The sequence below is a fragment of the Caloenas nicobarica genome, chromosome 6, assembly GCF_036013445.1.
Source record: "Caloenas nicobarica isolate bCalNic1 chromosome 6, bCalNic1.hap1, whole genome shotgun sequence".
Taxonomy (NCBI): domain Eukaryota; kingdom Metazoa; phylum Chordata; class Aves; order Columbiformes; family Columbidae; genus Caloenas; species Caloenas nicobarica.
This window is the reverse complement of record NC_088250.1, coordinates 5,558,290-5,572,975: the sequence shown is the minus strand read 5'-3', so window position 1 is coordinate 5,572,975 and position 14,686 is coordinate 5,558,290. Positions and strand designations below refer to the sequence as shown.

The window sequence follows — 14,686 nt, the reverse complement described above, 5'->3', positions numbered from 1 at the left end:
TGGTGGATGTTTTACAGGTTGTTTTTTGTTTGGTTGGGGTTTTGTTTCGTTTTTAATAACTTCTCTTCAGTTTCTGTGTAGAATTGAGATGTTTTAAAGTGATGAGTGGTTTTGGGGAACAGATTTTGGGCACAAGGTATTTTCTTTGCCCTAAGTAGAGAGAGTTTGTCCTAGGAAGTGGAAATATGAAAATGTTTTCAACATGGAGATGGAAAACAAAAATAGAACTGTTAGCGTTAGCTAATAGCCCCTTGATCAGGACAAGAGCTCCCTCCGAGAGTACAGTACATCACACTGGTTTTAAATATTTTCTTTTTCTTTTTTTTTTTTTTAAATAGAAATTGCTACTCAAGATTAAAGTACATTTTACTGGTTTTCCTCTGTGAAAGCATCTAACCTTCATGGATTCCAGGGATCCGCCGTTTGGCCAGAGCGACTGTCCCGCAGCCTTGCCCATCGCGGTGCGCCTCTTGGGCAGCTCTCCGTCCTCGGCGGCGCCCGCGCGGCCGCCCCAGCCGCAGCCCCACTCAGCGGACGCGTTCCACCTGCTCGAGCACAGCGGGCAGCCCCTCTACGAGCTGCAGCCCCTTGGAGGGCCCGGCGCGCAGATGGTGAGTGTTTCTGAAACGAGGCAGGTGGTGTCTTCACACGCCTTTGAAGAACTATTTTACGTGGTGCTTGTCTGTTGTAGCAACAGCTGATTCAGGCTTTTTTTGCTAGTGACACGGTGAAACTTTTCAGTGGTTCAGTTCATGCTCCAATTACCCTTCTCAGGTAGGCAAATCCTGTCTCCAGCCATTGCTAATTTTGTTAAACAACAATTTATGTCTTTTGTCATTATCAAGCCTGGATGTTATTGCGTGATGAGATCTCATATTTCTACCACGGCTGCTTTCTCTATATTCCCTGGGGAAATCTGTGTTGGATTGGGGGGATTGGAACATTAGCAATAAGCTGACCTGTTATGTCTCTCCTTCCCCTCTTCTCCCAATTAATTTGCTTAAGACATCGCTTTGTAGTTCTTATCTCTTATTTTGTAAAAAGGTAATGCTCTCATCCACAGGGTTTAGTTGGTTTGTGTTGCACTAGCACTGAAGATACTTCACTCATTTAAAGTGTAATAAAGCAGAAACAAGATGATATTTTATGGTATTCTAGGTTTCATAGTATTGTTAGGAATAAGTCCTTGGTAATTATGGGAAAATTTACCGCAAGGAGTTGTTTAAGTTTTCCAGAAGTCTAGGAGATTTACTTTTTTTCAAGTCTTGGAGTTTTTGTTCTATCTGCTTTTGCATAAAATACTGCCCACAGAGGTCAGTTTCTTAGGAGTAAAGGTAAAATTTTTATATGTTGTGATTAATTCTGCTAGTCCATGAATGGGGTTACAGTGAATCCAACTATGAATGGCTTTCAGGTTTTCGATAGCTTTCATAACAGTGTTATAAGTTTCAAATAAATGTCTAATTCATTGTAGAATCCCATAAGACACTTTTATCTCTCCTTTAATCATTTAAAGGGCTATTTTAGAAAAGGGGAAAGTAGCTTAAGAAATTGACAGTAAATAGACAGTTTCCTTATTAGGTGAAATCAAGTTAATTTACAGGCCCTAATTCCAACCAAACCATTTCCTGCTCCAGTCATAAGCAAACGCAGTCCTATTGCATGAAGATCACCATGCAAACCAGTGCCGTTCACGCTTTTGCGTGATTTCCTTACAGATGATTGTTGCCAGCCAGTCGGAAAATGGGCAGGTGCTGCACGTCATTCCTTCTGCCCAGCCAGGACTGGCCCAAGTGATAATTCCTCAAGGTCAGCTTCTGGATGTGACCAGCACGCAGGGTGAGTCAAAAATACACACTTGCTCAATCTGCTTTCTGACTGTGAATCTGGCACCCCACATACCATGTTTTCCGTTGGACAAAAGGCAAATGAAATAAGAGCTATTATGCTCACTTTAGGTAGGTGGTGGATAAGTTGAGATATCAAGCACAAAGCTGCTTCTTGCCTTGTTAATTAATAAGGATATTTGTCCAAGTCAGACTGTACTATCAGCTTCAAATTTTCACAGTCTGTTTAGTTCGAGTGAAAGTAGTTAGTTAATGTAATGCAGATAGAAGAATTACGTTCTGGCCTGTTCCAGAGATCACTGGTGATGATGCATCTTTTGTGAAGCCAGGAATGAAGTGCCTAGGTAGAAATTCAGTTCCTAATGAAGCAAATGAGTTGTAATTTTCACTTCATTGCTAAGTTTTTTCCCTCAGTGTGTTGACTGTCACATTTTAAGTCTGTGGTGAGATGCACAAGAAGAAGCATGAATTTTAAGCTTTTCTCTAGAAAAGGGACATACTGAAACCTGAAAGCATTGATTATTTACCTGTAAGCCTTGCTGTGTACTAGTTTGCATTCACACCATAAGACTGAGAACTAGGTTGTCACATTTTGTTAAACTCTCAGACGGTTTTAGACAGTAAGTTGCAATGCTGAATAGTATTTTTATATACCCATTTTTCATCCTACATGGGGCTCCCTGTTTCCAAATAACTCAGCTTCACAGTATTTGAATACACGTTCTGCAACGGTGCTACATGGTTTTTGTGGAGGGGTTTTGTGTTTGTTTTGTTTTCCTTTTTTGCTGGAGACTTACTGTGTAAAAGACTTCGTAGTTATTTGATCTCTAAAAGACAGGAAGACATGTCAGTGGTTTGCTATGGAAACTAAACAACTGTCAGCCGTTGAGTTTCACTTGCCTGTGGGTTCTGGTGAGGCATGAAATGGCAGAGGCTTCAGAGTAGACCTTGGTGTCTGTGTAGAAGGAACCAGTGCTCCAAGCTTTGAGCCAGAGCAGTGTTACTCTGACGTGCACACTTGCAATGTTTCTGGCACAAGCTTTCAAGTGGAGTGATTTCTGTACCGAGTCAATATCTTATCACTCTCTCAGGATGCGGGGAAGAAGCTTTCGTAATTGATGCGCAAAAATCCCACATCTAAAGAGAGCTTCCTTTTCTTTATGTTGAGGCCAAAGTATCAAATGTCTGCTTTCATGGATTTCCAGTATGTTTTTGTTTAACTATACACACAGGCTTCAATCTAACAGTATTTTTTGGCTTATGGATTGCTCCCTGTTGTCAGGAAAGGCTAAAATGTTTGTTCTAACAGCATGTCAGATTCAGTTATGAGAGGCCTATTTTTTTCTTGTTTAGGTGGGGTTTTTTTCTAAGTACAAAGCAGTATTGTAATCTCCATTTCAGTTCTTTTTAAAAGCAACCACTGCGTGTTTTGCAGCAGAACAAAATAGTTGTGCAATCTTATATGGACTCGTGAAAGCGTAAAGCAGAGTAATTTACAAGTTCTTCTGTTTACTTGCTTTGTTGTGGAAGGATTCATTAGCAGTAGCATGATTACCAAAGTCCTTGAGTATGACCAACCTTTTAAAGTACATCTTCATATGTGTGCCTTGAGTTTGAGTATTGATTCACAACTATTGAACAAACTACTTTATCATCTAGAAATCTTATTTCACATGTCAAGCAGCTTGCTTTTCTAACACACAAAATTTAATCATAGCTTGTCACTTCTCCATTCTGAGTTCAGTTATTAACCAGGAGGATGTTTTATGTTTGCAAAGATGTTTCGGAAGAGAAGTGTGGTGACGGGAACTTGCAGACTGTGGCGGTGGCTGCTATAGGCAACAGTGTGAGCAGTTACATTCTACATCCTCAGGCATCTCTCACCGTATCGAAAAAAACAGCTGCCAGGTAGGTCAGGAGTTAAAAGGATGAACAGTCGCTTTGATCCACTGTTAGTACTGCCTTTTTTTCTTGCAGTTTGTTTTTTAATGGTTATCACAAAATTACCATAGAGCAGAGGTTGTGAACCCTTAGTATTAGTGAATGATGTGTAGCTGTGTTTGCAGGCCAGAGCAGTGGAAAAAGCAATTAAAGTGCCTGTGTTTCCAGAGGTAGTGGATGTATTCTGACCAGAGCAATAGGAGGGCATTTAAAGTAGCACAGTGAAAATTACTGAAATTACTGAAATAATACTGAAATAGATGCTGGTACTGCCAACCAAGATTTGAAAGTGATTCAGTGAAGGACCTGCAGGGAAACTTTGAGGGAGTAGAGTTTCAAGTATATTAAAACCTATATAAACCATCCTCCCACAAAAAGGGTTGATTGTAGAGATTAATCTTTTAGATAGAGATTTCAATAGTTAACAGTAATAGGGAGAGCCTAATCTTTGTTCTGCAGACAACTTCTTCAGCTTCCTTTGATAAAGTATGAGAAAGTAGCTGCTAACGGTGTGTTTCGGTGGAACATGTAGGCTGGCAGATGGGTTAGCAAAGTTTCTAAAAGTTAAAGTAATTATGTTTTTCTTCTCTTGATATCCTCCTGATTCCGTCCCCATGCTAAGCGATGCCTACTATTTTAATTCCTGAATACTCTTGGATTCTTTTTTTGCTTTTAAAAAAAAGGGCAAAAACAAGACTAAACCAACAACAACCAACAAAAACGAAAAAAGCAAACGAAACCAAACAAAAACCCCCAAACAAACAAACAACACCTCACCAAAGACAATGTTTGTTCCATGGACTGCAAGCTGGCTCTGCATTGGTTTATGCTCTTTTGAAATCAAGACATGGAAGATACTAGAATAATCTCACTACAGTACATATTATATATATATTCAAGAAATAATTTAAAATTAAGAGAAGCAGTTTGTGAATGGATTTTGTGAACACAATCTGCATCTACTGGAAAAGTAATCCTGGAAGGGAGACATATTTGTATGGACAGGATGGTGATGCACTTTAGTTTTGGAATAATAAACATCGAGTAAGCATAATTTCTGCCCTAGGATTTAGGGAATGGAGAAACTAGATACTTAATTAAATAGTTATTAGAGCTGGTTTTCAGTAATTTAAAATATACTAAAATGTGCATTTAGCAAGTGTTTGATATTGATTTTAATCTTTAGCATTCTACCATCAGTCTGCGTAAGAAAATTATCAAGACAGTCAACTGGTCTGTTTCACCATGTTTTGTCTATTATTGTCAAGGAACAATACTGAGAATACTGCATGTTCAGAGGTCTTCTTGAATGTAGAAAACAGTGGAGTTTTTAAATACTTATATTTACAATGTATTATTTTGACTATGAAATAGAATACAGGGAAAATGAACCCCAGGTTTTTAAGGCAAGTTGAAACAATATCTATATTTTGATCATATGCTGTAGAGGCTATATGTAATGCACTCATTTGATGTTACCTGTAGTTTAGACTAAGTTGTTGCTTTCCTGAATGTCTGTATAGACTTTTACTGTATTTTTTTTTATTTTTTAGGGTAGCGGAAGATCCCTTTCCCATCCCTCTCCAGCCACTGCAGCCAAATACACCTGCATGGGCACGCTGTCTCCGGAACTGTGAGGTGGGCTGCAAAGAATTCTGACCTGATATTTTATCATCTAGATCTAAGAGATTGATCCTCTTCCATGAAAGGAATAACAGTCATAGTTGTAGAAGTTGTGTTGTGGTACTAGCTGGTACCTCAAGCACATTTAAACAGATAAAATGCTGTGGAATCTCTTCCTTTTTTGGGGAATACTTGAATAACTGACCATCAGCAGCTCCTGAAGCAAGAGATGTGCTTCTGAAATCTTGGTGCCGTACAGCGCTGGGAAAAGCTGTTGTGTTAGAGTTCAGGCTTGAGCTACAGCGCAAGCTCTGGTGTCTTCTGCTGAGCAAGCTGGGTTTTGCTGCCCTTAGTGGTCCATTAGCTAAAGAATAAGATTGCTTTTGTATGGCCTAAGTCTGCAACTGTTCATATTAGTTTGTGTTGTTACTTAAAAATCAAAATCCATGTGACTTCACCAGGGTCAAGTCTGGGACTTAGCAGAGCACCTTAATGTCAATGTTTTACTTAGGATTTCTAGTTTAGATATTCTCACAGATTTTTTTTTTTCTTCTGTACCAGCACAGTTACCTGTGCTTGTTTTCTCTTTTGTTAAAAAAATGCTCTGTCTTTATTCCCTGTGATGGCTTTTGACCTGAACAGAACTCTGTTTATTTGCATATTGTTAAATGTCTGCAGAACTGTCCCGATGACTGGCATGATATCAGCAGCTAGACTGCATCATAAATCACTGAAAAGGGAGGATGGGGAGATGGGAAGATTCTTGAGGGATCACCTGCCCCTTCCTCCTGCTACCAAACTCTTCCTAACAGACGTTTATTTTACTTTCTCTTAATACTTTTTTAAAGGAGAACTCATACTCTCTCTAGCTGGTTCACCTCTTTAGATATCCCTGCGATTTGAGGTTTTTTGTATTGGCTTGGCCAGTGATAACTGGAAATTGCAGTTACAGGGACTTGGGAATTGAATTTATTTCCGTATCCACTTAGAAATACTTTTAAAATTAACTCAATATATTAACCTATTCCTCTTTGTTATATGCCCTTTATTTCATACAAATGGTACTGTCTTCTATTACATCCACTTAAACATTAACAGGTCAGAAAATCAGTAACACAAATTATTCTATGGTGGAGATACTGTTTTCACAGAGTGAGTCACTGTAATTCAAATGTCTGGTTAGTTGTTAAAGTCCAGTAAGATGTATAAAACCTGTTACTGCGTTCTTAGCACTATGTGGCACATACTTTCCTATCTTAATATTGATGTAGCTTATCTGAGTCGTTTATTGGTTTCATTTTGTAGGAGGACTTGTATTGTGGCCTGTTTGGTCTATCTGAGTCTATTACAATAAATTTCACCGGCTGGGTTTAAAATGCACAGCAGCAGCGATTATAGAAGAGTTCTCATTTTTAAAGAAAAGGACATAAAAATGTGTTCTGTTTGAATGTGTTCTGAGGTTATAAACATCTATCTCTGCTGTTCAGCAGAACTATTGCCTGTATGTATTAATCCTCCCTGTTCCTTTAAACACAACTATTTTGTTGCTGTTCTCCCTGCACAATCAGCCCATCCAAGGAGGAATGACCTAAATTCTCTTTCTCCTTGTGTGTTATCAGCAGAGTTGCTGTGCTGAGTTTGGAGGTTACACAGTGTAAATCCACTGGAGACTGCTGGGATGCACGAACGTTTTCATGGGCACAAGCTAGAAACAGTGGGATTTTGAGGTGTCATTTATCTTTCAGGTGTAACTGTCTTGAAGAATGTTTTGTTACTAATAACGGGATAGAAGGGTCCCACTGGAATGTGGACATCTAGTAGAGGTGCAGAAAAATGTGGCAGCTCACAATTCCGCTCCTTCAGTCACTTGCCAGAACAGAAACAAGCTGAAACAGCGCAGAGATGGGTGTGGGTTCCACAGGAGATTCCAGCAGGTGAAGCCGTGGCATGGACTCGGTACGTGCTGCCCGTCACACATCCCAGGGTCAGGACCGTGCTCCGAGGGGCAGCAACTCCTCTGGCCATTAGTGCTGCAGGCAGACACGGAGCAAGAAACGCTGCAGCTCTCCAGAATTAGCACTAAGTTCTGTGTTTGGTGTCGATTCCATGACTGCCGTGAAATGTTCAGCTTACACTTGCTGTGCCTAGACAGTCAAATGCCTCTGGTATCCTGCTGCTGTTACTTTAGTCAAGGAAAACTGCAATCTCGATGTGTGTACTTTAGTGTAAGCTTTAATGTGCCCCTGCTGAGATGAGGCTGGGGGGCAGAAAAGGAATTGCTTCATTTTTTGGCCTGAAGCTTGACTGGAGTTAAAGGGTTGGAGAGTATCTGATTACTTCAAGGTAGTTACATTGTTAATAAAAAGTAGATTTTAAAAAAGTTATTTTCTGTAACCTACTTAGTTTTCAGTGGTCTGATCAGAATGCATTTCCAGCATGTATTAGCCTACTAAAATAGAGTGTAATTTAAAACTGCATTAATTAATCAACAGTACAAAGCTAAGTTCATTTATTTGTGTGGAGCAGATGTTCTCACTTGTTCCTACTTGGGAAACTCTTAGAGAGCAGAGGACCTGTGTGCTGTATTATTTTATTCCCCTTCTCCTTCCCTCCTACCAATTTCGGGAAAATTAACTCTTGTGCAGAAGTAAAGCCAGGACAGGAGACTGTGCCTTAACCGTTACTGCCACTTTTCTGGCACAAGTTTCATCGGTCTCTCATCTCCTTAGAATAAGATCAATGTCCTATTTATAGTGACAGGTATAAGATATGGAAAGCAAAATGCTGGTCACACTGTATTCACTGTGTGGAGTGGTGCTATAATCCCTTTTGGGAAGGGGGGTTGTCTGTAAAGAAAGCGCTTCTGGTACTTCTCAGGCCGTTTTGCTTCTCCTGGATTCTTCAGATCAAGTTTTGGACAGAAATGGTATTTATAATTTCTGGCTGAATAACTGGCAGCTTCTCTTCCTTGCCACAGCTGCATGATTGCAGCCTGTGCAGACTTTCTTAACTGTGGGAGCAGCGTGCCTGCAGCGCAGTGAGCACTGAAGTGTGAGCAACTCGTATTTCAGAATGACTGGTGCATACATAACCCTCTGCTTTTATGCTTGCACTAGCAGCAGCACCGTGCGGGCCCAGTTCATTCACAAGGCATTCATTTGTTCGTTGTTCGCTTTTGGTCTTGCTAACCACAAACATTTTGTTTTTCTTAGGTGACTATGAGGCAGGTTTTCTGCAGTTGTCACAAAAGTATTTGTGTGGTAATAATCTTGGAGAGACACTGCTGCTTTTGTTGTCAGCATTATTTAAACTTCTGACTGCTCTGTCATTGGAGGTCGCAAAATAGATCCATCAAACTTTAGTGCTCATTCATTATGCGTTTGCCCCACAGATATGCTGTAAGGCTAGGCTGGCAAACTACTCTGGGTGTTCTTCCAGCTGCTTGGTCAGCCTGATCCTGAGCTGCATGCGAACAGAAGCAAGCATGGCGTTCCAAATTCGGATAGAAAGCTCTGCTCTGTCCTTACTGGCTGGCCCTGGCAGACCAGCGCTGAACCAGCTGTGATGGCTTCGAGTAGCTGAGCGGCTGTCACAGGGGCTGTTGCAGAGTCAGCAAGTTGTTTGTGGTTTGTTTTTTTTTACTTTGAGTCAGGTTAGATGGAGTTTTTCTGGAGTTGCCCAGAGCTTATCGCGGTTCATAGAAGCTATCACCAGTTTGCACATGGCAAATCTGGTATGTTATGTTTCTTTGGGTTGTTGAGAATCAGGAGTGCCTTGAAGACTGCAAGGGGTATTCCAGAGAGACTCAATTCAAAGTTAGTGCAGTAGGCGGGCGAGGCAGTTCCTGGTGGTACAAGCAGGTATATTCTGCTCCTGCTCAGTGCAGCATCTGTGTGTTGAAGTAGATGCATAGACAATTTTTAGTGCTTCAGACATTCCCTGTGGGCGTCAAGTGAAAATGTTTGCCTATGACAAATTTGCCTAGGAGGTGACTGCAACCAAAGTGTGTGTTGGGGGAAAACAACAGGAATGAAGCTGTCCAGTGGAAATCAGAGTTAGCAGTTACTGCTATCTTTTCAGGGGTTCTCAGTGTACTTGTGGTCTTGGAGGGCTGACAAACTCCTGAGCTCAGTAGGGACTGCTCTGATGTTAGATCCTGTGGTAAATCTGTTTGTGAGAATACTAACGTGGGGGGAAAAAAAGATGAAACGCCAAAAATCTGGGCCTATGTCCACACCCGCCAGAGTCCCTGACTGCTTTTGTTTTCTCGTGTAATTTTCAGCAGTCAGACGGGTGAATAATCATATTATTTCACCTCCTTTCCATGCAGAAAATTGGGGACTCGTACCGTGGCTATTGTGTGAGCGAGACAGAATTAGAGAGTGTTCTAACGCTACACAAGCAGCAAACACAGAGTGTGTGGGGGACACGCCAGTCTCCAAGCCCAGCCAAACCCGCCACACGGTTGATGTGGAAATCTCAGTATGTCCCATATGATGGGATCCCCTTTGTCAATGCAGGTAACTAACTTTTCTTTTAATAACTACTTTCAAAATTTCAACATCAGTTGCCAACTGGCCATAAGGAAGTATCTTTATGGTGTTCCTTAATGTTGATAAAATCAAGGCAGAAACATAAAAAAGAGTAACTGGGCACCTCTGTGACAGAGTCTGAAGGAGCTTGTTTCCCTGGAGCCACAGGCTCATGTTTTGTTGTGATTATTTCCTTTCGTTCTTTACAAATAAATTAGTTCAGTAGCATTTGATGGGCTTCTTGTGATGAGATCTTTAGATGATGGTCCCATCTGCTCTGTCAGGACGTGGAAGTTCCCAGAAGGGTAAGAGCTTGTTTGAGTATTCTTGCCTAACTTGGAGATCCTTTGAAGACTTTGTTCCACAGGAGCCAATAAACTATTTAAATGGCACCGTTTAAAAAAATAAATAAATTTTAAAAGCAAGATAAATGTCAACATACCTCAGCAGAGATTTTTTTGTTGTTGTTGTTGGTTTTTTTGGTTTTTTTGTTAATGACTGTGCAGACTTCACAGGTTGGTAGCTACATATTTAGCTCATGCATTACGTATGTGAATTTACTAAGAGCTCATTTGGATACAAAGTGAACAGGTTTTAATTGTTATATAGAGATCATGAATGACTAGAATGTAGGTTATGTGGTTTTTTCTTTTTTTTTCTTTTTTTTTCTTTTCCCCGAAGTATATATGAGACGTCTTTAGTTTCCTGTAAGATCTGCCTGATAATTGAGTTATCCCACAGTAAGATATTTAGAGAAAAAACACACATAGATTTATTTTTTCTTTAAAGTGTTGTACACTAATAGAGACTCAGATTATTAAGTTGTAATATTTTTTGCTTTGCTGAGACCTCCAAGCAGGCATTTTGTGTATTTCTAATGTGTTACCTTTCCAATACATTTATGTTTAGTTTATAACTCCTCCATGAAAAGCACTCATTAAAATCCTTTACACCTGTAGCACAGAGGCTGTAAATATGCTTTACTGAACTGCAGTTTAAATACCAGGTAACTGAATTCTGAGCTGTGCAGGACAGAAGCGACGTTCTCAAGGAGTTCATCCCTTCGGCAGAAGTGGAACCGATCTGTAATACCTTCCCTGCTGTGCCTCAGCTGCAGAGAAATAAAGAGAAGCTGGGTAGCTCTCTATAGTGTAAAACATGCACTAATCATCAAAATATTGATTTTTGTTTTTAATAAGAGTTTTTGGATAGTTGATACTTCTGTAAAACAAGGGCCCCAACAAATTGCTTTTGAGATTCATATTAGCAATGACTAATTTAAAGCCGTTGAAGTTTTTTAAATTGTAGAACTTCAATTTTAAGTTTGCAAAAAAGAGACAAGATATCTGTTTGTTATACATAATTCTCTTTTAAATTTCCTATTTATTTGCATTGGAGTTTTTAATTTATTTTAATTTTTTTTTTTACCTTTTTATTTTGCACTCCAAGATAATAAATCACTGGGTACCTAATGAAAACATGTTATGTCACTATTGTGATACTTAAAACAGTTTTGGTTGTGTCACTTGTGGTATAGATAGCTCATTGCCTGCACACTGGAGTGCATGAATTATAAATAAAATATAACTAAACATGACGTGGAATAAATTTGGAAGAAGTTCCTTTCTTGACCACTTCAATGCTATGCCTGTTACCCCTTTCGTTAGAGGTCTGCCTGGAAGAAATAACTTAATTCAAGTTTAAAGCTAAACAATATTTGTTTAAACCTGTGTGGTTTTGTGTGGGTATGCCATACGGAAACAGCGTTATTTTGCAGTAAGATAGGTCAGACTTGCAGGTAAGAATTTATGGGACAGCATGATCCGTACTATTGATTTAAGACAGGAGGCTGGAAATAGCTGCTGACCTTTTATTTCAGCTGTGGATCTTCTTGGTTATTTGGGAGATTCTGCTTCTATTATGTTTATTATCAGCATTGTAAAGTATTGGTGTTCACCAGAGCAGAATCCAATATTTTGCCTTCATATATGTTGCAAGAGTGTTGTGAGGTGTAATAAGTTTGGCAAATGCTTTGAAAATGCTCCGTGTTCCTTACATGCTGTGAGAGAAGCATTTGCACTGTATTTGGATGCTTGCTACACTTAAGTGTTCTGCCTTCTCAAGAGTCCAATGGTAAACGGAACCAACTGGTTTTGATCTTTTCTATTTTCTGTAGTTACTTTTTTACTTCAGTGGTTGCTTGTATAAATAATGTGCATTCTTTCTGTTCCCAGGAAGCAGAGCCATTGTAATGGAATGCCAATATGGGCCAAGGAGGAAAGGGTTCCAGCCCAAAAAAGCTGGTGAGCAGGAAAGCACCTCTGCCCATCTATATAAAGCCACTTGTCCAGCAAGGTAAGAATTGTCTATAAAGTTAGAAGAGCTACTCAGCATCCTAAGAAAGCATTCTTTCTGTGAGACTTGACAGAGCCCGTTTGGGGGTGGTAGCTCAAGTGCACTGTAGCTCTTAACTTTGTCTCCTTGATAGCTTGAGATTGATAATTCATTCAGAGGGAAGGAGGAAACGCTGTCCTGTTAAACTGAGTAAGGCTGAGATTTGGTAGGTTGCCTGGATGCAAAGTAGCAGTACGTCAGGATATGAAATACGAGTGGGAATCATTCTCTATACTAAGCATTGGTTAGTTATTGTGGTGTCCTTTAGTGACTATTTTTGGTCCTAAAACTTTGTGATCTTATTTGTTGTTTTTCCTTCAGACTTTTAATCACACTCTTATCAGTCAATCATACTAATTTAGCAGATGTCCTATTTGCTGAAGGAATTACAGTTCTTCCTGTTCACTGGAGACTTTCTCCTTATCCAACACTAATGTTTTTTTCCCTTCAGCATCTTCCTGGGTGCTTGTTCGGTTTTTACTGAGCTAAGAGTGTGTTTACCTGCACAGTTCTAGGTATGTACATGCTCAATTCTGGCTTCAAGCTGGGTGAACTACAGCCTGTTCAGAAACAGTCTTCCTCTTTTAATACACTGAGGGAAAGACGATTTTTGCCGAGGTACAAAATCACTCTGGCCAAGTGGCCTCCAGACTGGAACAGAAGTGCGTATATCTGTGTCCATCTGCATCCTTCTCTGTTGGATGCAATGTCCTTAACAATTCTACAGTTCCTTTAGGAGCTCCTCCCCTCCTGCAATACTCTGCTTGAACTTTTTCTATACTAATATCTGATATGAATTAAGTGGGTTTTTGCCTTCCCCCGAGGACAAAGTGTATTGAAGGAGAATTTTTTTTTTTTTTATTTCCCTCCCAACCCTTGGAAGGATCTATATTAAAAAGGTTCAAAAGTTTCTGCAATACAGAGTTCCTACTGACCCTAAAATTGACAAGAAAATCATAAGAATGGAGCAGGAGAAAGCATTCAATATGCTGAAGAAGAACTTGATAGATGCTGGCGGTGTCCTCAGGTGAAACTTCCACTTTTTTTCTTTATCTTGACAAATGAAGCAAAAAAGAGCAATAATTTGCCTGGTTTGCTTTATTTTTTACATAGTCACTGTATTAAGGCTCTTGCTTAATAGTAAAAAATCCCACAATGTCAGTGAGACTTCTGTGGCTCCGGAGTATTTAGTTTGGTAAAAGTGTTAAGCTCCAAGCTGTGGAACTTCAGTGCATGTTTTCATGCCATGCAGGGAATAGATAGAAATGGTCGTATCATTTGGGGGTTTGAGATGGTTTATTTTGCACGGAAAAGTGTGAGGGGACCCTGAGCTCTAGAAGGCAATATCTTCCAACTCAGGGGCTTAAAAACTTACATCACTCTAGTGAAGTTGTTTGTAATTGTCACACTTCATTTTTTTGCCTTTGCTTGAGAATTGTGTGTAGAAACTCTTTCCTTCTTGCCAGGTGGTATGTACAGTTACCCACTCAGCAAGCCCACCAATATCATGAAATGGAAACTTCTTGCCTCCCTTCTTCACCCTCCCATTTTTCTGTGTCTTCTCCTGAGGAGGAGGAGGAAGTTGTTAGAGATGAGAACTGTGCTCTGCCTTCCCGACTTCATCCTCAAGTGGCAGACAAGATTCGAGAGCTGGTGTCTCAGGGAATAGAGCAGGTCTATGCAGTGAGGAAGCAACTAAGGTACAGAACTGTGTGGCATGCTCTCAGCCTGTAGTGCTATATCTGCTTTTGCTTTTGGTTAATTTGCTTGCAATGAAATGGCAGTGCTGATACATTACTGGATATGTTTCCCATATGTCTTGAGAATCTGTTTTCCCAGCTTTTGCCTTCTCTTTCCATTTCCTTATAGGTAGCCACTGAGAACTACTATCCTCTTTATAGTTAGTAGAAAAAAATGCAGATTTTTTAGTTCCACACTCTGTAGCAGATGCACAAAGAGCTAGGTCAGGTCATCTAGCTTACTCTTGTCTCTTGATTGCAGCAAGGCAGGGGACAACTATAACAGAGGGAAATAGCACAATATATTTTAAATACGGGTATTTTAATGTCTTTTAACATGTTGCAGAAAGTATGTGGAAAGGGAATTATTCAAGCCTGATGAAGTGCCAGAAAGACACAACTTGTCCTTCTTCCCCACTGTGAATGACATCAAGAACCACATTCATGAAGTGCAGAAGTCGCTGAGGAATGGCGAGATGGTGTATAATTCAGAAAGTATCCCAGCAACAGTACGTTGACCTTCACGTTTCATTTTTGGAGTTAAACACTGGAAATCTTATTTTTTTTACTTTCACCACTTAGCTGTATTTCATCCAAAATTCTCTATGAC

At 39.9% G+C, this 14,686-nt stretch overlaps 1 protein-coding gene across 7 annotated transcripts in view; it reads left to right on the top strand.

Moving 5' to 3' along the window:
- CARF (calcium responsive transcription factor) overlaps window positions 1-14,686 on the top strand; it is a 37,962-nt gene that overhangs the window by 5,946 nt on the left and 17,330 nt on the right. For 5 of the 7 annotated variants that reach the window (XR_010606393.1, XR_010606389.1, XR_010606391.1 and 2 more), the window contains exons 3-11: window positions 413-611; window positions 1,719-1,839; window positions 3,626-3,755; window positions 5,342-5,426; window positions 9,742-9,931; window positions 12,178-12,298; window positions 13,221-13,364; window positions 13,804-14,037; window positions 14,423-14,585. Coding sequence is in view for 1 of the 7 variants with exons in the window: in XM_065637878.1 (XP_065493950.1) it covers window positions 413-611; window positions 1,719-1,839; window positions 3,626-3,755; window positions 5,342-5,426; window positions 9,742-9,931; window positions 12,178-12,298; window positions 13,221-13,364; window positions 13,804-14,037; window positions 14,423-14,585 (1,387 nt within the window). In the remaining 6 variants the exon portion in view is untranslated. Of the gene's footprint in view, window positions 1-338; window positions 612-1,718; window positions 1,840-3,625; window positions 3,756-5,341; window positions 5,427-9,741; window positions 9,932-12,177; window positions 12,299-13,220; window positions 13,365-13,803; window positions 14,038-14,422; window positions 14,586-14,686 lie in introns of those variants that run through there. The other 2 variants (XR_010606392.1, XR_010606394.1) reach the window with 2 other exon arrangements.